Genomic DNA, 22,870 nt, shown 5'->3' with positions numbered 1-22,870 from the left:
TGCCTTTAAAGAAATATGTTAACTAGGCATCACATGAATTGCACCTTGATTCAATCACCAGCATAACTTCTCGTCTAAACCCAACATTTTGAACAATCAAATAGAGTGTAAAACTTTGATGAAAATAGACTCAACATTTTGTAAGATCATAGGATGGTTTGTATTACTTTGTACACAGTGGCTCACTAAAACAGAAGCAAGAATTTCTTTGCTTCGATACCTATCTTTTCAGTCATGTCTGGAAAAATTCACTCTAAATTTAAAAGGGCAGTCCTCAATTCCTGGTTCTTGCATTAGTTCTTGTCGACAGTGAGTATTTACACAGTGTTAGTCTTTTATTTTCCATTGAAAGTTTTATCAGGTTGGTCTATTTAACTTCAGATAAAGCTAATAATTAACCTGCCCCTTTAACAAGGTAGCATGCAATATTTCACTATCCTAGCAAGAATTGCACTCTTTCACAGCAAAAAAAATGGAGTACATGTAAAAAACCTTGTTTGCCTGAGTTAGAAAGAGCTTTTTACTCTTTGCACATTAGACTGACCTGAATGCTTTTGGATTTAATCCAGCTGTATGTGGAATCTGAACAATCAAGGCATTTTGCAACATCAACAGACGACGATAGGTTTTCTCTGTCATGGGCTGCAGGAACGCAATACTGCCATCTAGTGTTGCTGTGAGTAGAATACAAAAGATTTATTGATGATACTGAATCTTGGGTAATTATCCTGTTTGTAATATCACAGTTAATCCTTCAGTTGAAGAAATTATATTATCGTCTGTAATGGCTACAATCTTGCTTTAAAGACATGTCCACCAAGTTAGCTTTTAATACGTGAGGCAAGATCGCAACACTGCACAAGCTACGAAAACTGAATGTAATTACTAAATTGTCCATGAAGATTCTGACAGTTGATGGTGACAAAAGCATCAATATTAAAAAGTTGGCTTTTGAAGTAATTTGACAATTCTTGTCTCTGCGGTCAAAAATTTTACAAAATAAAAACATTTAATGCATAGCACTGAGACCATCAAATGAACTTGTCTGCACAGGATGATATTAAAATTTTTAAGTAGAAATACACAGACAAATGCATGTTGCTCGCCTTCTACTTTTCAGTACAAGGTATACTGTATTTACATCAACCAAATTTACAAGTTGCTAATACTGAGGTACAACTGGGAAAAAAAATCGCAATTACAGTGTACAATAAAAAGCAGTTAAATATGACATAACCCTCACCAAACATGGTTGTATGTCTTCTTTCCATATAACCTGATAGTATTTTCTCTGTGGCTGGATCTGATAACTTGGATCGTAATCTGAAGAATGTTGTCACATGACTACCAATATTGATATCAGCTCTTCTTAGAAGTCTCATTCCACCAAAACTTTCACGTGCTTAAAGAATACAAACATTGTATGTCACTGCAAGACTGTTGTTTGGTATTTGCAAAAGTTTGTACAGGTATGTTGTCATTGTTGTGCATTGGTCATTGCCATCTGCTTGGCATGTACATCTTGAAATCTTCATTGAACCACAGTCCCGCCATTAAAACAAATACTTTGCCTTTGATGTCAAATTGTTGACATGAATGATAAATATTTCTCTAAAGCCAACCAATTTTCAATACACACCTGAATGACATCATTAGTACACAACACATCGTGTAAAAGCAAATTCATTCATATCAAAATGCAAATTTATGAAATAGATTTCCGGACTCATTTCCCTACATGGCTATTCTCTCTTTACATGCATATTTGATTCCATCACCATTTCCAGTGTGTCAAATTCTATGCCTTACCTTCAGGCTGATAATGATACAGAATCAAATTCTTGTCAGCATCAGACACTGTGAAAAGAAAATACAGGATCATAGATTATGCCGGGGCAAACAGCTTCTGACTGATATATCATGCTTGACCTTGTCTACGGTAAAATTATGACGGTGCAGGTATTACATGTATGTTAGTGATTCCTTCAATGGCCCAGAATGTAAGATAGACAAGTCATCGTTGATGACACAGTCCCAACTTGTTAATGGGTGCTTTGATTACAGGTCCTCAGAGAGGATAGAGTCCTCTTCATTAGGTCTGTGATAAAAATACTTTTGAATAAATTCGCTTGATACATGTCAGAGTTGTAGTTCAGGACATGAAAAATCATAATAAAATGGCCACATGGTGGCCATAATGGATCGAATCACAAAACAAATCAATGTGCATATGTATGACATATGGTAGGTCAATGTCCTTGTACCAACTTTGATTAAAATTGGTTGAAATATGCCTGAGTTATGGCTTTGTACATGAAAAAATCATAACAAAATGGCCGCACAGCAGCCATATTGGATCGTATCACAAAACAAATTAACATGCATATGTATGACATTGGTCAATCTCCTTGTACAAACTTTGAATAAATTTGCTTGCTACATGTCTGAGTTATGGTTCTGGACATGAAAAAACGTAATAAAATGGCCACACGGCGGCCATATTGGATCGTATCACAAAACAAGTCAATGTGCATGTGTATGACATAGGTTGATGTCCTTGTACCAACTTTGAATAAAATTGGTTGAGATATGCCTGAGTTATGGCTCTGTACATGAAAAAATCGTAACAAAATGGCCGCACGGCGGCCATATTGGATCGTATCACAAAAAAAATTGATGTGCATATGTATGACATAGGTCAATGTCCTTGTACCAACTTTGAATAAAATCTGTAGAAACATGCCTGAGTTATGGCTCTGTACATGAAAAAATCGTAATAAAATGGCCGCCTGGCGGCCATATTGGATCGTATCACAAAACAAATTGATGTGCATATGTATGACATTGGTCAATGTCCTTGTACCAACTTTGAATAAAATCTGTAGAAACATGCCTGAGTTATGGCTCTGTACATGAAAAAATCGTAATAAAATGGCCGCCTGGCGGCCATATTGGATCGTATCACAAAACAAATTGATGTGCATATGTATGACATAGGTCAATGTCCTTGTACCAACTTTGAATAAAATCTGTAGAAACATGCCTGAGTTATGGCTCTGTACATGAAAAAATCGTAATAAAATGGCCGCCTGGCGGCCATATTGGATCGTATCACAAAACTAATTGATGTGCATATGTATGACATAGGTCAATGTCCTTGTACCAAGTTTGAATATAATCAGTTGAGATATGCCTGAGTTATGGCTCTGTACATGAAAAATCGTAATAAAATGGCCGCACGGCGGCCATATTGGATCGTATCACAAAAAGAATTGACGTGCATATCTATGACATTGGTCAATGTCCTTGTACCAACTTTGAATAAAATCAGTGAAACATGCCTGAATTACGGCTCTGTACATGAAAATCGTAATAAAATGGCCGCCTGGCAGCCATATTGGATCGTATCACAAAACAAATCGACGTGCATCTGTATGACATATGAAGTAATCCTTGTACCAAGTTTGAATGAAATCGCTTCGGGCATCTCTGAGATATCTGCGTGAACGGACGGACGCACGCACAGACGGACGCACGCACGCACGCACACACGCACGGACACGACCAAACCTATAAGTCCCCCCGGACGGTGTCCGTGGGGACTAAAAACTTCAACCTTTCTACCTATATGGGAATTGAGACCCTCCTGTGTCAAATTATATGGTTCCTTCTCAACATTCAGGAATAAGGAAGTAATATGAATTTATATAATCCCTGTAGTGTGTGGGATTAAGATAAATTATATCCGTATACGACAAGAAGCAACCAAAGTAAAATCGCGACAAGTCTATGCATGTTTTATCACTATAGATGTGACTTATGTGACTTTCACATGACTTATACAGATCTTCAAATGGTACAATAGCAACACTTACTGTTAATAATGTTGCATCATCACACAGCAATACGTTTCACTGTATTTTTTCAAATCCTACCTACTGGTAGGCTGGAGTATACTACCCTACAGCCGCCTTGTGAGCTGTAATTGCATCATGGGATTTGATACACTGTGATGTCACACTGTCATAAATCGTATAATTAACAAGACCAATAACAGAATGTGGCATTTGCATGCAAAGAGTGACAGGGACATGGAGGGAGGTGATAGCCTTGTACATTGAGTACTTCCTGACACTGAACTACAGTGAGTGACATCTACTTGATGTCAGGGTTGTCATTCATGATATAAGCCATTCATTTTGACATTCTTCATTTCACTGATATACTCTGCATGAATTAGTTACTGGTGTTTCATATTTCCATGCTTGTACAGAAAGTTCATACTTGGAAAGATGGTAACTTACCAAGAAATGCAAGCTGAGTATCATCAACCATGTATTCACAGGCATACACTTCAAGGGGCTTTGTGTCCTGCAAAAACACAGTACATTATTTTATGAGATAAAAATGTGATAATTATCAATCTATTTTATGACTATTGATGCAAATGTTTGTTAATCACAGTACGTGAGGCAAAAAAACTGCAGTAGTATACAAACAGGGATGTAAACCACAGATAAGTGAAATACCTTGACATTGCTGGTTGTGATTATGTTTCATGTCAGCTACAATTCCATGAAAGCTGGATGGAATCATATCAACTCAACTCCATGTAATTATCTGCACATGGCAGTGTACAATGAAATGTACACAATATCTGCTATAATGATATGAAATTTGCTCTCTAAATTGTCAAAGAAATAACTGTAGATAGTTACCTTGCTGACAAGAGACAATGTTCTGTGTTCCAGAGAATAGTTTAATAATGCAATGCTCTTCTTGATGTCAGCAACAAGAATGAAATTCTTGATACTTGATAGTTGGTGGATGAATATCTGTGAGTCGATGAACGCTATTCCAACCAGGTCACTGTTCCTGAATGCCCAAATGTAGATCTAAAAGACACATACAAGCAACATTAGTCTGCTGCCTTCATTTTCAAATCAAAGTAACTGACACCCTCAACAAACCTCAATAAAACACTGTAAGATTGGCAAACAAACTCAACATGGTCCCTGTCCCTGATACAATGTCTTTACTTCACATTGATATACCACTCCTACATTAATATTCACTTTTCACTCTGAAATGCATTGTTTCATTCACTTTGTTTCTCTATCTGCAAGGAAATCATGCCTCTATCGTGTAATTTTTAGTACTTGGTACATCTACTATGCAGCCAGGAAAGCTTACTCCCAGATTTTCCATAAATTATTCTCAGCAATAGCACAATGGTTGTCAATCTTTCAATTTTTGGCCTTTGATGAAATTTTTACAAAAAAAAAATGATAACATTAGCGAAAAGTGTGTCACATCTGCAAGAAGGAGATCATGATATTTTGTGGCAAATGAAACATGGCTTTTCAAATGCCAACATGAGAGTGAGAAAACCTTATCATTCAAAGCAGTCAACAGAAAAACCATGAAATATCATTTTTTCAATGTTGCCCAACATATAAAAAGTTTGTAAATCACTTTCTTTGTAAAGAAATCAATGTAACAAACTGCAGAGATTCTCAAACTGACTGGCAGATACAGTGTCTTGTTTAGAATGACTGCTATCATAAGCTTGCAGTATGTCAACAGAATTCACCAACCACTCAGTAATGAGATGAATACCAACTCACCTTCTGACCAACAGCACTGGCAAGGAAACCTTCCACCTCAGCTAATGCTGTCACTGGACCTTTCTGTTCTTTACTGTACAGCATCTGATTGAAAAAATATAAAAAAATACTGCAATTATACGGTGTCGCTCAAATTTGATCAGAATTGGTACATACCAAAGATCAACAATAAATGTTGTTTCTATCTGTTCAGTGCAGGAAAATTCTACGTTGATGTTATGACAATGATTTCTGCACAGTACAACCAGAAAAACAACAAGAAATATCTAAACCAGAAAAACAAGAATGACAAAGTAAATAAGGTCTGAAAATTTAGGTACTGGAGGTCAACTTTAGCAAAGTACATAGCAGAAACAGCTAGCCCCTCTCAGTTTGAGTATAGACGGTCTTCCCCCTCTACTGTCTATGGTTTGAGCAGGTCTGTTAATATGTAACAGTTCATACAATGACAGGAAAAGACTCAAGCCTGTTTCAGTCACTGGCATGCCACTACTCCAAAACATTTGCAGGATTTCTCTTTTTCTTACCTCATTTGCACATTTTTGACACTGATGTGTTCATTTGAACAACGCCACATCTCAACCCCTGCATCTACCTGCACACCAAATACTGAGATGGTAGCTTTGGCAGTATGGGAGCCTTTGTGTGTGACAGACATACATCCGCACATACATACCCACATACAGACGCCACTGACTCATCATATAAGCTCTTTTTGCTATTTATATAAATACCAAATATGAGCTAAAAACGGGTAAATTCAAGAGAACAAGAATTCAACCAAAGTAGCACAGAATTGTTGGTCATTTACGAGGGATAAGAAACAGATTCTGAAAAAACATGAAAATGTAGACTTGATGTTAAAGAGAATTCTAGGTAGTGCAAATTTCACCCTTTACCATGCTGCAAATACACATAATACATATTCACCGAAATGAAGATATTGTGGTACAGGAATCAGTGGGAGTGATCCTATCATTTGTGTGTAATAGACCATTTCATGGGCTCTTTGTGATTCTGTCCACATATAGTGTTTTATCTCTTTGTGAGTTGTCTACATAGAGTGTGTTTTCTCTCTTTATCCCTGAGCTGAAAGAAACTGAAAGACCGGATACAGGGTAATAATGGATTAAATAATCACAACAAATCCAAAACAAACATTACCTTAAACTTATTCTTTGTAAGAGGTTGTCCAGGTTCAGGGACAACTTCAATCACATCAAAGATAAGGATCTGAAGAATAAAACATGATATGAAATATTCAGAGTGAGGTAAGAATTCACTAAAGTTGAGAAGACTCAATCTTGAACATTTGCTGTGAAGGTAAGACAGTGAGCATAGGTGCTGGCAATTGTAATAACTCTACAAAAATGTCTCAAAAAAGCAATCTTTATGATGAAATTGTTATTGAAAATGCCACACCTTACAGAAACTGATTCTACAGGTTTGCAAAGCTTAAATGAGTCAGACCTGAACACAGTTCATTTGAACATACAGTGACCGTCACTATCTGTAACATTTAACTGTTTATGAAAACCATGAGAATTCTACATTCCACTACACATGTACAGTGATGAAGAAGATAATAATCAGTTAATTACAAAGACAGACAGACATGACATCAGAATATTCTAACTGAGTTGTAGGATATGAACTTACCCTTCCCCTACAAGACACCTCTTCCCCATAGACAATGGTAGTACTAATAGCAACATATCCCTTTAAACCACTAACTGTACCCTCTGATTTCAGTGATACTGTTTTCAAGTCAGTGATGTGTTCCCAATCTTCCATCTCTATCCTGTAAACATGGTTGTAATGCAGAATAGTGTTTGGTATTTGGCAGCAATGCAATGGCAGTCAGAAGTACTGAGGCTAATATCTCATTCTTGAACTGGAGTTGACGTGGAAACAAATTCACTTGATAATTGTTTCTTTCAAATGCTTGCGATTGGATTGTCTTACGTCTTAAGTTTTCAATCTGCTGTATAATATGCATTCATCGTTTCAATGTATACAACTGATGTGTTCATATATTAAAGTGGAAGTCAATATACAAATCTGTATTTTGCACATATCTAAATATTCTGCAGTTTTACCCTTGGTTCAGCATTGGTATGGTTTACTTCAGAACTGATACAGCTTTGTTTACTTTTTACATATTTTATGAGACAAATGGCAAGATATGCACATTTCATTGATGTTTTATTTCATAGCTCATTGTGTGTATGGTGTATGAATGTTGACATCACTACAAAAAGTTTTACAAGAGTTTCACTACATACTTGGTTTGTGGAATGGCTTCCCAACTCAGCGGTGAAAATAACTGCAAACTAAACCTCTCAATGGTAGGGAAGATAAATCTCTCCCCTGCAAAAGATAAAAAATACAACATATAAAAGAGTGTCACAATAATACTTTGCAATGTTCTCGTTTTTGAACAAATTATACTGGGAGTTAACAGAACACTTGAAATACTAGGACTATGCCACACTCTAAATTGTGAATTTTCTCAAGTATCTTCTGTTTCCATGGCTACTTCACTCTCTATCATTGTGATCTTTATCAAGTGTCTTCTATTTTAACACAAAGCTAAAGCACTGAATCATGACACCTTGAAGATCCAACCCCGATAACTGATCTGGATATTTCTGAAGATAGCATACGTCCATCTGTTTGATACACAATGCTTGGAGTAATATTGCATGCAATAAATTTTCTTTCCGTACATGCTACCTATTCATTCATGTGTATTAGCTTCTAATTTAACCTTTATCCTGCAAAGCCTATCACTTCCCAATCTGCTGAGTCAGTGAAAAGCTGTATTCAGCCAAAACCAATACAGTATGTATTTTACCAACTTGCCATAGTATATTAGAGCAGGGTTAGTCAGTAAAACTCACGCTTACAGAGCTCTGTTTTCCAGGCCTACCAATGTTCAAGTTTTTTGTTAAAATGCACCATATAGAACATGTTACACCTCATTAGTTTTTACCAACTTGACCTAATGGTGACATATGAACTTGGCAGGATTCAGGTTAAATATTTCTCCATCTATCTTGCAACCCTTCGTACATGGATTGAAGACAGAGAAATAAAACACAATAATGGTGAATTTCATTTCCTATGCTGATACTTATACTAATATAAATTTTGTGATACAACTGAGAACTAACCTCTTTCAACTTCTTCAAATTCTTTTTCATCACCAGTCATCTTACACACCCTATTGCAAGGCTCAGCTACAGAAGTGACCACAGCATAGGTTTTACTTTCTATGTGATATGAGATGAAATGTGGAGTACATCTGAGTGGTACCTTTCTGACTGGCCAGTGAGCATCGTATGACAGATGTGTTGGAAGAACACAGATACGTAGTTCTCCCTGGAATGAATAAAACATGTAATATTGATAACACACAGGAGAAAATCAATAACGATATCATTGTTTCATTTGCATAAATTATATTGGTTTGTATCATATAAGGAGTTGCAAATTACATCGTAAGCATTGTAACAATGTCTAGATTTGTGATTATTGTCACGTTATTATTAACTTATCCCTGAGGTTAAGATTTAAAATGAGCAGACTGAATTTACTGGAAAGTGTGCAAACATTTTGTCGAACTTTCAGATCAAACTATTTTGCACATGTTCCACAAATGCATTTGGTTTGATGAGTCACCTGTTCAATGCCCATTATCAGTCTGAACATGGTCGCTCATTTTTCAACTTATTTTCACTATTGGTGGTGATTTCACTATTGGTGGTTGGTTTCACTATTGGTGGTTGGTTTCACTATTGGTGGTTGGTTTCACTATTGGTGGTTGGTTTCACTATTGGTGGTTATTTTCACTATTGGTGGTTGGTTTTAACATGACTTTCTGATATTGTTGAATATTCACTGGTACAAATGAAACTTCAAAAAATTCAACTTTGCAAAAATAAATCTGATAATTTTAAATGAACCAGTCTGAAATCTTGACGCTTACTCAAAGGCAGAGAATAAAAACTGGTTATACAAATGACTGAAAGGTAGAAATATGGAACAAAGTGTCAACTTACATGTTTGTTGAAGTACAAGAATCCTTTAGGGCAGTTGACATTATGGAAAGGTGCAAAACATATGACTGATCCATCAATGTACATTGGGTGAGCTCGGAGAATACCTCTAGCAGTCATGAACAACCAGTGTGGATATGGACCACATACAAATACCTGGTAATGAAAAGATATGACATGATGAAAGCAATTCAAACATGATTTGATATCACATTGACCAACATTCAAGATTTTGTATGTTCCCTACACACCATATCTGCTATTAGATTCATTTTCTGAGTGACATGTTCATTTTGCAAATCAGCATAAAAATAAAGTTTCCAAACTATCACATGTCAGAGAATACAGCAATACCAATCACTATGTACTGAGCACTGACTTACCCCTGAATATCCTGACACATCTTCAAAGTATCTCAGACGTTTTACTTCAGATCCATCATCTTCGGCGTCTGCCTGTGATGCCTTGGTTTGCTTCTTTGATTTTCCAAACTTCTTTTCCCTGGCCAAGATGTCATGGTGTACCTGAATGCATGGTAAGTAGAGATTATGATGTCATGGTGTACCTGAATGCATGGTAAGTACACAGTTATGATGTCATGGTGTACCTGAATGCATGGTAAGTACACAGTTATGATGTCATGGTGTACCTGAATGCATGGTAAGTACAGAGTTATGATGTCATGGTGTACCTGAATGCATGGTAAGTACACAGTTATGAAGTAATGGTGCACCTGAATGCATGGTAAGTACACAGTTATGATGTCATGGTGTACCTGAAGTACAGAGTTATGATGTCATGGTGTATGTGAATGTATGGTAAGTACAGAGTTATGATGTCATGGTGTACCTAAGTGCATGGTAAGTACAGAGTTATGAAGTAATGGTGCACCTGAATGCATGGTAAGTACACTGTTATGATGTCATGGTGTACTTGAATGCATGGTAAGTACACAGTTATGATGTCATGGTGTACTTGAATGCATGGTAAGTACAGAGTTATGATGTCATGGTGTACCTGAAGTACAGAGTTATGATGTCATGGTGTATGTGAATGTATGGTAAGTACACAGTTATGATGTCATGGTATACCTGAAATACACAGTTATGATGTCATGGTACACCTGAAGTACACAGTTATGTCAAGGTGTACCTGAAATACACAGTTATGATGTCATGGTACACCTGAATGCATGGCAAGTACACAGTTATCTGATACTTTTGCCCTTTACTTTAAGTGACGCTTTCACGGTTGAGTGAATAAACTTTCTTTACAGGAAATATGATAAGCATATTATAAACATAACACAACATATTTCAATACACTTTTCTGATCACATAAAAAGTGACTGCAGAGAGTGAAGTCCCCTGTAGCAGCATATTTTTGACAAGGCTAGGAGTGAGAAAAACTTTTTCTGTAACAAGCCCTTGAGTAAGTTGCAAAACAAATTACCAGCCCAGGCTCAGTTTCCACTAGCCTGCCAATGTTTGTTTAATTTTTATGAAGTTCAGGGTTTGGCTGCCTGCTCTCAAACTGCAAAAAATGAAAAAAGCAGCATTCGGCATGAAGATTTTTACCTAAATTAACCAAATTCATGAACAAAAAATATAGCAAAAATAATATCAATTCTTTTTAAGAGTGTGCACAGTGAATGACCATTCTAATATGCACATATGACTGTAATGCGTCACTTCAGATTAGATTCGTTGTAGTCACCATTGAAATTCTTCTGGGAAACTACTATCAGACATCATTATTGACAACACTTTAAAATATATGCATGTGATACTATTCAGTATGTTTCAGTGTCATTTATTTCTTCAATTATTACAAGAGTGTTGAGGAAAAGAATGCTTCTAATGCCAAGGGTCATAGAGGTCACAGAGACAAGTCAATACATGGAGATAGTACTTGATCACAAGTGTCATTAAAGTGTTGTCAATAATGATGTCTGATAGTAGTTTCCCAGAAGAATTTCAATGGTGACTACAACGAATCTAATCTGCCATGTTGTTATCCTTACATGACACTGACTCTGACCGTGTGATCTTTGAAAGGTCTATTTGTCTGTACACGCAGCAAGGGCGGCATACTCATACGACATTATAGAGCCCAATAATTTAATTTTTCTATAGATGTATGGTGTCTTCCTGCAAAATTTTCTCCTCTTTTTTCGAAATTGAATTCAAGCTGTAATATTTCTAAACTGTCATTTCTTTATCAAGGGAATGCATATATACTTTGATTTTGAACCTGTGCAATATTATGTCAGTCAAGCTCTGAAATTGTTACTTTTCACTTTGCTTTAAGACAATCATTCTCTATTTTATTTGATGCCAATTGATTTTTCTTCTAGCATAATTTACAAGCCTGTCGGGATAGTAGGCACCAAAATTTATTTGGCTGTCAGTGAAAACAGCAAAGTGAGCTTGGGCTAGTGGATTTACCCACTGCTGGTGAAACATCAATTATTCTTTTATAATGAACTTGTTGCAAGCCTTAGAACGTCTTAGATTACACAATTGTAATAATAGTAGTAGTAGTAAGATAGAATTACATGGGCAGTGGACACAAAGGAATCATCACACCACAGTTACATCAGTTTGTGAGAAAGAATGAAACCAGTGTATAACTTACTTTTTTGAATCTGACTCTAAGATGATTGTCCAATGTTGATTGATGGTACTCAAATGCTTCATAGATCAACAATTCTTCATCAACTCTTGCCTGTGGTGAAGCAAAGTGGTCAGGATATTCAACTGAGCTACAGGAACTGTGGGTCTGGTCTCAGAAATAGTTCAAAGGTCAATGAATAGATCTGGGCACTGTTTGTCTGCATTACGGTCATGAACTTGGCCTCTAGTGTCTGTGAGGGCCTAACATCTTCACAAAGATAGTTAGGTTAATAAGTAAACCCATACTTTGAAGGGACCACATTACAAACAAAACATCATGCAAATCCTCACTGAGAAATATGTATATTTCCACATGTATTTGTACATGCGGATTGTTTGTACCTTATCACATGGTCTCTTGGGAGCAGTGAGTCTTTAGGACGCAACGCATCCTTTGTATTCCGGAGTAGAACCATTCAGTGTCACTCATTGGAATGATTCATAATATTTCAAAGGCAATACAATATTTCTTTCTAAGACAGTAATGGATCACAAATGTTTAATCTTACCATAAGATGTGGTCTTTTGTTTTTGTGACCTAAACCAACAAGGAATAGTTCTTTAACCTGTGGCATCATTTCATGATGTTGTTCTGCTGTGCTGCTTGAACTAGCATGAAAAATGATCATAAAATGAGATGTTAGTAACTTTCTGCAACAACTTTTGAACAAATTTTACAAAAATAATAATAGGTTTCCCTATAAAATGTAATGTTCAAACTGTATATTAAGCATTGGATCTGTAGCAAATATAATGTGATGTCCATTTGGTCCAAAATTATTGATGAAATTACAGAAAAATTCTAGAAAATCGGGAAAAAATGACAGCATTTAAAGGGTTAAGAGTTGCATCTCATAAAAGCTGACTTATTTCAGCCAATATTACCTGGCAGATGCTGCAGCTGTGACTTGGAAAGTATCGACTAACACTCGATGTCCCATTGGGAAACTCTTGACAAGGAATGCCAGCTTGAAATCTGGTAAGTTGTAAATCTAAATCAACAGAAAAATAAATGAAATCAAAGCTATGGTCCTATAATACAGATTTATTTTTTAAAACAGAGAGGACAAATATTAAGTATAACTGCTAAATCTTTGTGTGTGTTCATGATGTTACACAAGATGTGTTTCCCATTGTCCAAATCCATACCATTGATTGAAGGCCATTTCTGCTGTATGTATCACAACACATACAGTTCTTTATGTAAGACACCACTGAATCATTAGAAAGACATGAAGTCATGCAGCTTACATGTACAACACCGATCTCTTGACACATCATGTTATGAAACAATATGCAAACACAGAATTTACATGAAGAGAGGCAACTTACCTCTAAGATACCGTTCTCTCGACACATAGCACACCAGTATGTAGGCTTGATTTCAACTTCAACTTTAGTTGGAAAACTATAAATGGAAAAATGACGGTAAGCAATCACAAACAGATTTACTTGGAAATATTTCAAGCAGAAAAGAGTGGACAAGTGTAATGTACAGAAAATGTTTCTTCCACTCGTCTTCACTTCTAAATATCCTTAACTGTCTAAAACGATTTTAGAACTTTACAATAATGTACTCACTGACAAATGACACTGCATCAACATTGTTTGACTGAAAAGAATTGCAGTTTGCGTGTATGCACAATAGATTTGTAATGAACATTGTTTTTGCTTTTCCAGAGTTCAATTTATTGATTGTCAGAAATTCTCAAGCTCATTCAGTTTGTTAAAACACTTTGTAACACACACCTGATAGCAACCTAGGAACTGATCTTTGAGACAAGGTTCACAAGTAATTAAGAGAACATGAGTTTATTTTTTACTTTAATAATACTTGATACTGACAGACAAGTGTCACTCTGGTTGTAATGAATTAATCAGAGTACGCAGTTTGTCAGCAGAACAGATCAACTTACCTTGGTTTCTCTTCTTTCTTGGTTGGACTGAATAATGTTGCATCAGATTCACCATACAGTAATTCATCTTCATCATCAATGTTACTAAAAGAGTTAACATAGAGATAGTGGCCTTTTTAAAATTTCAAATACAGGCAAACTTTAGGTTATTTGTTTCTTTTGTACCACATTGTATGTGACCCCTGATTTTTATTCTTGATTTTGAAAGAAAATGGTCAAAAGTTTCCTTGAGGAAAGTAATTAGTTTGAGGGAAATGTTGAAGTCTTTCAGTATCCTGGCATACATGCATTAACATGCATTTCAAGTGAATCGTAACTCCAGTTTGGGCATCCACTTTCTTAACACTTTCACCGCGGGAGGGCGCATTCTGCGCCAACAGCCAGACTGCGGGAGGCGCGTAAACGCGCCAAGAACGTACGCGTTTATATGCGTTCGATATACGTTGGCTTTGTTTGATCTACATCATGTTTGTTGACTATTTCCTCATGCCTAGCGTAGTGTACGAGGTAGAGGTCAGACCTAAATGAGCATGCGCGCAAAATTTGTAAACAAATGCCGCCATATACGGTCATTTCTCGGCCGTGATTTGTAAGGATCGTGTGATCGGTTGTTGTTTTCCTTCAGAGGGTATTTAAAAATGGCGATGCGGGCACAGTTTAACACCCACAAAGCCCTTCAGCATGTTTTTCTAGACACTAATAGTGGAATTGTCACTGATCTGATCGTGAAACTGAACTCGACGGAGATAGCGGAAGTCAAATTTCAAATTACAACTCTAATACCGAACTTGAACATGTTCCCAAACCAGTTGAGCAAAGACAGAGATCACAAGCAAGACAGGAAGGTAGGAAGTTGAGCGTGCTGAGAGAAAGTGCGACAAAGGGCCGTGACTGGCATCACAAACATTGTTGGGGTATCCTGTGGATGTTGTACGACATCAATGTATCAATGACAATTACACATCGGACTGGCTACCAGTATATAAGCTTATATATAATATAGCTCTCTTTTGAATGTCAGATGATACCTGTTGTTCGAATTTCAACTTGAAATAAATATGCATATTAATCTTATTTATGTGGAATATGTTTTAGTGTATGTGCTCCTCATACTGAATTTGAGTTGATAAAACGTTAGTAGTAATTTTTAAAGTGTTACGCTGAGAAAAATACATTTATATATTGAAATAACAAAAAATGCAACATTTTTTGAATTTTTTTTGTAAAATCCAATATGACCACCATGATCACGTGATCTTCAAGGTGTGTCACACGACCTTTTGTGCATTTTTATGATGCTCTGTCATATTGCAATACTCACTGAAAATATTGTCCCGAATAATCTAATAATTACAAAGATATAGCACATGCCTGTAAATCAATATTTACAAGGCCATATTTCCATAGAAAACTACGCACAGGAATGCACGTATGAAAATTAATTACGCAGTGAAAGTGTTAAACAGCAGACATACAAGAGTTTTGGAAACTGATACTCAGTAGAAATTTTCCTGATAAACTGCTTAATGGGAGTGAGTACCCAGAGATTTCATTACATGTATTGGGAGCTGAAAAGTTTTTGATGTCTAAAAGCCAAAATGTTTCAGTTGCAACTTTCTCACACTGTTTGATACACAAACAAGATGGTTTTATATACTATTACCACAAGACTGTTTGATAAATCAAACGCTGAAAGTCCTTAATCTTGAAGTTTCAGAACTGGTAGTCTCGAATTTCTCATATTTCTTGTTTAATTTTAGCAGTGCAGAAATCACTAAAATATTCTTACCTTGTTTCTGATGTCATAGATATATCAGCAGTTGATGTTGTTGCTTTTGTCTTTTTTTCTGACATTTCTACTTCATCAAGAGTCATCTCTGCATGATCACTTGATGTGAATATTCCACTGACGTCTTTGTATGAACACAATGTCAGCAATCTGGCTTTCTATGTTTCAAAAACATTGAAGACAAATGAACACAAAATGTTGTTACATGGCATATACCATAAATGAACTATTTGAAAAACATCTCTGCCTAGCCTGACAGCTGACTTGATGTGAAGCTAGCCACAGTAGGTATTTTTTCCTTGTTTTGTGGCTAGGATAATGGATTCATCCTTGGCATAGGTCTTTATATACTACAATCTCACACATCAGAGATTAAAGGAAGAATGACAAACACAGTGAATTGAGACAATACAGAAAGAAAAATGGACTAATTATTTGATTTATTCACTCTGTCATTCTTGAATACGAACTTCAAGATAATTAATTCCCTCTTTGATTAGTCAAGCAAACACCCTTGATAACCGATACAGTTGTTATTAATGTCAATGGTTTGGGTCAATGACTTTATATTCCACAGTAAAAATGGTGACTTGTGATTAATTGATATGCAGAATGGCCAGAAAGGAACAGTATGGCAGATCCATGTTAAATTGAAGATAAGAACAATGAAAAACCAAGTATTTGGATTAAAACACTCCAAATACGATCTGTGTTACAATCAAGAGAACTGACTGACATTGTTAAATTTACTGGTTCAATTTAGATATCTTTTGTAATAGGATACTGGACATTACCTGTGGAATCTGTGGTCTGAGTATTGCTAGCCGATGACCACTTCCATATCCATCAGGTCTAAGAGTTAGCAATACAATATCTCCCTTTTCACTCATGATAACAGCATAGGGATCAGCAACTGAACACAGTGCTATCGGTGAACCAAGATCTAATGGAATATGCTGTAGTTGTTCAACTAAAAGAAATGATTTAAACTTAGATGTTAGAAAAGACTACATTGATAAGATACATCCTACTTGCAATGTTGGCAACAAGTACAATAAAGAGTATTTTTGATGATTTTCATCTTACTAGTTCAATAATTCATTATATTTGCACACTGAGAATGACTTTGAGTAGTATTTGCATTTTTCACATATGCTCTACTACAGTCATGTTGGCACCCTGTTTTAGATTCTGTTTTGCTTTTGGAAACTTTCAAGACAACTAAATGAATGTGACAAACACTGCTTGACATCAACAGCTGTGCAAATTCATGCCAGGAGCAAAAGAATTCTCTTGACTTTGTCTGAGATTTTGGACTAAAATGAGGGGTAAATGCATCATTTGTTCTACAACCTAGTCTGTATGCTACCTAGTCTGTATGCTATCTAGTCTGTATGCTATCTCACAATTCAGTGTTCTACAACCTAGTCTGTATGCTATCTCACAATTCAGTGTTCTACAACCTAGTCTGTATGCTATCTCACAATTCAGTGTTCTACAACCTAGTCTGTATGCTATCTCACAATTCAGTGTTCTACAACCTAGTCTGTATGCTATCTCACAATTCAGTGTTCTACAACCTAGTCTGTATGCTATCTCACAATTCAGTGTTCTACAACCTAGTCTGTATGCTATCTCACAATTCAGTGTTCTACAACCTAGTCTGTATGCTATCTCACAATTCAGTGTTCTACAACCTAGTCTGTATGCTATCTCACAATTCAGTGTTCTACAACCTAGTCTGTATGCTATCTCACAATTCAGTGTTCTACAACCTAGTCTGTATGCTATCTTACAATTCAGTCTTCTACAACCTAGTCTGTATGCTATCACACAATTCAGTGTTCTACAACCTAGTCTGTATGCTATCTCACAATTCAGTGTTCTACAACCTAGTCTGTCTGCTATCTCACAATTCAGTGTTCTACAACCTAGTCTGTATGCTATCTCACAATTCAGTGTTCTACAACCTAGTCTGTATGCTATCTCACAATTCAGTGTTCTACAACCTAGTCTGTATGCTATCTCCAATTCAGTGTTCTACAACCTAGTCTGTATGCTATCTAGTCTGTATGCTATCTCACAATTCAGTATTCTACAACCTAGTCTGTATGCTATCTCACATTTCAGTGTTCTACAACCTAGTCTGTATGCTATCTCACAATTCAGTATTCTACAACCTAGTCTTATGCTATCTCACAATTCAGTGATTCTACAACCTAGTCTGTATGCTATCTCACAATTCAGTGTTCTACAACCTAGTCTGTATGCTATCTAGTCTGTATGCTATCTCACAATTCAGTGTTCTACAACTAGTCTGTATGCTATCTCACATTTCAGTGTTCTACAACCTAGTCTGTATGCTATCTCACAATTCAGTGTTCTACAACCTAGTCTGTATGCTATCTCACAATTCAGTGTTCTACAACCTAGTCTGTATGCTATCTCACAATTCAGTGTTCTACAACCTAGTCTGTATGCTATCTCACAATTCAGTGTTCTACAACCTAGTCTGTATGCTATCTAGTCTGTATGCTATCTCACAATTCAGTGTTCTACAACCTAGTCTGTATGCTATCTCACATTTCAGTGTTCTACAACCTAGTCTGTATGCTATCTCACAATTCAGTGTTCTACAACCTAGTCTGTATGCTATCTCACAATTCAGTGTTCTACAACCTAGTCTGTATGCTATCTCACAATTCAGTGTTCTACAACCTAGTCTGTATGCTATCTCACAATTCAGTGTTCTACAACCTAGTCTGTATGCTATCTAGTCTGTATGCTATCTCACAATTCAGTGTTCTACAACCTAGTCTGTATGCTATCTCACAATTCAGTGTTCTACAACCTAGTCTGTATGCTATCTCACAATTCAGTGTTCTACAACCTAGTCTGTATGCTATCTCACAATTCAGTGTTCTACAACCTAGTCTGTATGCTATCTCACAATTCAGTGTTCTACAACCTAGTCTGTATGCTATCTTACAATTCAGTGTTCTACAACCTAGTCTGTATGCTATCTCACAATTCAGTGTTCTACAACCTAGTCTGTATGCTATCTCACAATTCAGTGTTCTACAACCTAGTCTGTCTGCTATCTAGTCTGTATGCTATCTCACAATTCAGTGTTCTACAACCTAGTCTGTATGCTATCTCACAATTCAGTGTTCTACAACCTAGTCTGTATGCTATCTCACAATTCAGTGTTCTACAACCTAGTCTGTATGCTATCTCACAATTCAGTGTTCTACAACCTAGTCTGTATGCTATCTCACAATTCAGTGTTCTACAACCTAGTCTGTATGCTATCTAGTCTGTATGCTATCTCACAATTCAGTATTCTACAACCTAGTCTGTATGCTATCTCACATTTCAGTGTTCTACAACCTAGTCTGTATGCTATCTCACAATTCAGTATTCTACAACCTAGTCTTATGCTATCTCACAATTCAGTATTCTACAACCTAGTCTGTATGCTATCTCACAATTCAGTGTTCTACAACCTAGTCTGTATGCTATCTAGTCTGTATGCTATCTCACAATTCAGTGTTCTACAACCTAGTCTGTATGCTATCTCACATTTCAGTGTTCTACAACCTAGTCTGTATGCTATCTCACAATTCAGTGTTCTACAACCTAGTCTGTATGCTATCTCACAATTCAGTGTTCTACAACCTAGTCTGTATGCTATCTCACAATTCAGTGTTCTACAACCTAGTCTGTATGCTATCTCACAATTCAGTGTTCTACAACCTAGTCTGTATGCTATCTAGTCTGTATGCTATCTCACAATTCAGTGTTCTACAACCTAGTCTGTATGGTATCTAGTCTGTATGCTATCTCACAATTCAGTATTCTACAACCTAGTCTGTATGCTATCTCACAATTCAGTATTCTACAACCTAGTCTGTATGCTATCTCACAATTCAGTGTTCTACAACCTAGTCTGTATGCTATCTCACAATTCAGTGTTCTACAACCTAGTCTGTATGCTATCTCACAATTCAGTGTTCTACAACCTAGTCTGTATGCTATCTCACAATTCAGTGTTCTACAACCTAGTCTGTATGCTATCTCACAATTCAGTGTTCTACAACCTAGTCTGTATGCTATCTCACAATTCAGTGTTCTACAACCTAGTCTGTATGCTATCTCACAATTCAGTGTTCTACAACCTAGTCTGTATGCTATCTCACAATTCAGTGTTCTACAACCTAGTCTGTATGCTATCTAGTCTGTATGCTATCTCACAATTCAGTGTTCTACAACCTAGTCTGTATGCTATCTAGTCTGTATGCTATCTCACAATTCAGTATTCTACAACCTAGTCTGTATGCTATCTCACAATTCAGTATTCTACAACCTAGTCTGTATGCTATCTCACAATTCAGTGTTCTACAACCTAGTCTGTATGCTATCTCACAATTCAGTGTTCTACAACCTAGTCTGTATGCTGTCTCACAATTCAGTGTTCTACAACCTAGTCTGTATGCTATCTCACAATTCAGTGTTCTACAACCTAGTCTGTATGCTATCTCACAATTCAGTGTTCTACAACCTAGTCTGTATGCTATCTCACAATTCAGTGTTCTACAACCTAGTCTGTATGCTATCTCACAATTCAGTGTTCTACAACCTAGTCTGTATGCTATCTCACAATTCAGTGTTCTACAACCTAGTCTGTATGCTATCTCACAATTCAGTGTTCTACAACCTAGTCTGTATGCTATCTCACAATTCAGTGTTCTACAACCTAGTCTGTATGCTATCTCACATTTCAGTGTTCTTCAACCTAGTCTGTATGCTATCTCACAATTCAGTGTTCTACAACCTAGTCTGTATGCTATCTCACAATTCAGTGTTCTACAACCTAGTCTGTATGCTATCTAGTCTGTATGCTATCTCACAATTCAGTGTTCTACAACCTAGTCTGTATGCTATCTCACAATTCAGTGTTCTACAACCTAGTCTGTATGCTATCTCACAATTCAGTGTTCTACAACCTAGTCTGTATGCTATCTCACAATTCAGTGTTCTACAACCTAGTCTGTATGCTATCTCACAATTCAGTGTTCTACAACCTAGTCTGTATGCTATCTCACATTTCAGTGTTCTTCAACCTAGTCTGTATGCTATCTCACAATTCAGTGTTCTACAACCTAGTCTGTATGCTATCTCACAATTCAGTGTTCTACAACCTAGTCTGTTTGCTATCTCACAATTCAGTGTTCTACAACCTAGTCTGTATGCTATCTAGTCTGTATGCTATCTCACAATTCAGTGTTCTACAACCTAGTCTGTATGCTATCTCACAATTCAGTGTTCTACAACCTAGTCTGTATGCTATCTCACAATTCAGTGTTCTACAACCTAGTCTGTATGCTATCTCACAATTCAGTGTTCTACAACCTAGTCTGTATGCTATCTCACAATTCAGTGTTCTACAACCTAGTCTGTATGCTATCTCACAATTCAGTGTTCTACAACCTAGTCTGTATGCTATCTCACAATTCAGTGTTCTACAACCTAGTCTGTATGCTATCTCACAATTCAGTGTTCTACAACCTAGTCTGTATGCTATCTCACAATTCAGTGTATGACAGGGCATTCATTTAGTACAATTAAACTGACAAGACTTATGACACTGTATTATTCAGATAAAAGAATTGTCAGGACTAACTGTATTATTTAACTCGAGATTAAACAAACATCCTTGTGAATATGACTTACCTCCTTCTAAGAGTCTAACTCCCATGGGTGAGACTTGCAGTATGTATGCATTGTTACCAATGTTACCAGCAAACACAGTTGGACCCTGTGTACTAAACCCACTGTGATCCAACTCCATTATCTCTTGCCCTGTTTGTAGGATCTAATATAAATCAAATATGATGAGAAAGAGAATGCTTATGATATAACATCAGAAATTTCTGAGGAAAACCATTTGAAACACAACTTATTTAAACTGCAATGCACATGATTTAGCGTGTATGGATGTATTCTATGTTATTTGACACCTACGTCTGTAACCTATGGAGTTTCATCGTACAGTAAGTTTCAGTGCAAAAGGACGCAGAGTCCAATAACTTTGGGTGTTATTAGATGCTATTTGACCTTTGACCTCACGGGAATTTTATGTAAACACTCAGTAAGCAAGAGAAGATTCACTATTTTTTTCATAAACTAGACATCTAACCATCACTAAGTCACACATCCAGTGATGGCCAATCTAAAAACTTTGAATTTACATGAAATAATCCTGTTGAACTACAATTTCTTCACATGCACTCTACTGCAAATGTTGAATTTTCATTCTCTACATTCAGCTCATGCGCTGAAAATGTTCCTGCTCTGCAGCAATCATGTTATAAAGTGTACAACAGGGCATTCTGAAAACACCACACTTTGTGACTTTTCTTGTAAAATTTGACCTTAAAGGTGTATAATATTAAGGCTGTACACAAAATACTGGGATTGTATTCTTTGGTATTGCCTTTGACAACATCCTTGCTGTACAATGTACTTGGACATAAACTATTGCCATGACCTATGAGGTTCTAGCATTCAATAACTTTCTATATTTGCTCAGTACACGCAGTTCCAATACAGCAAGGCAAAATAAGTATGTTTGATCTCTGTCATTGCATGTTTAATTCATGTCTTGTTGCATGCCTTCAAATCCCTCTCCCAAAAACCCTAAATGATGTAACATAGGTGATTAATGGAGGAATTCAATGACAGTGTTATACTAGTACATAACATGCAGTCCTGTATAGACTCAGGGACTCAGTGAATGACA

At 36.5% G+C, this 22,870-nt stretch overlaps 1 protein-coding gene across 1 annotated transcript in view; it reads right to left on the bottom strand.

The window, feature by feature from the left end:
* The window catches only part of LOC139147097 (cleavage and polyadenylation specificity factor subunit 1-like), a 57,869-nt gene that overhangs the window by 11,228 nt on the left and 23,771 nt on the right, over window positions 1-22,870 (bottom strand). Inside the window, exons 20-39 of the mRNA XM_070717960.1 lie at window positions 21,802-21,943; window positions 16,863-17,038; window positions 16,069-16,226; window positions 14,280-14,363; window positions 13,696-13,771; window positions 13,249-13,355; window positions 12,873-12,972; window positions 12,326-12,415; window positions 10,072-10,212; window positions 9,692-9,844; window positions 8,804-9,011; window positions 7,913-7,997; window positions 7,287-7,428; window positions 6,792-6,860; window positions 5,628-5,711; window positions 4,719-4,895; window positions 4,305-4,371; window positions 1,810-1,857; window positions 1,244-1,402; window positions 545-674 (exon numbers count right to left, since the gene is read on the bottom strand). Coding sequence (XP_070574061.1) covers window positions 545-674; window positions 1,244-1,402; window positions 1,810-1,857; window positions 4,305-4,371; window positions 4,719-4,895; window positions 5,628-5,711; window positions 6,792-6,860; window positions 7,287-7,428; window positions 7,913-7,997; window positions 8,804-9,011; window positions 9,692-9,844; window positions 10,072-10,212; window positions 12,326-12,415; window positions 12,873-12,972; window positions 13,249-13,355; window positions 13,696-13,771; window positions 14,280-14,363; window positions 16,069-16,226; window positions 16,863-17,038; window positions 21,802-21,943 — 2,396 coding nt within the window. The remainder of the gene's footprint in view (window positions 1-544; window positions 675-1,243; window positions 1,403-1,809; window positions 1,858-4,304; window positions 4,372-4,718; window positions 4,896-5,627; window positions 5,712-6,791; window positions 6,861-7,286; window positions 7,429-7,912; window positions 7,998-8,803; window positions 9,012-9,691; window positions 9,845-10,071; window positions 10,213-12,325; window positions 12,416-12,872; window positions 12,973-13,248; window positions 13,356-13,695; window positions 13,772-14,279; window positions 14,364-16,068; window positions 16,227-16,862; window positions 17,039-21,801; window positions 21,944-22,870) is intronic.

The sequence above is a fragment of the Ptychodera flava genome, chromosome 13 (genome assembly GCF_041260155.1).
Source record: "Ptychodera flava strain L36383 chromosome 13, AS_Pfla_20210202, whole genome shotgun sequence".
Taxonomy (NCBI): domain Eukaryota; kingdom Metazoa; phylum Hemichordata; class Enteropneusta; family Ptychoderidae; genus Ptychodera; species Ptychodera flava.
Note: the sequence above shows the minus strand (reverse complement) of the source record. Positions and strands in the feature narration are given on the sequence as shown.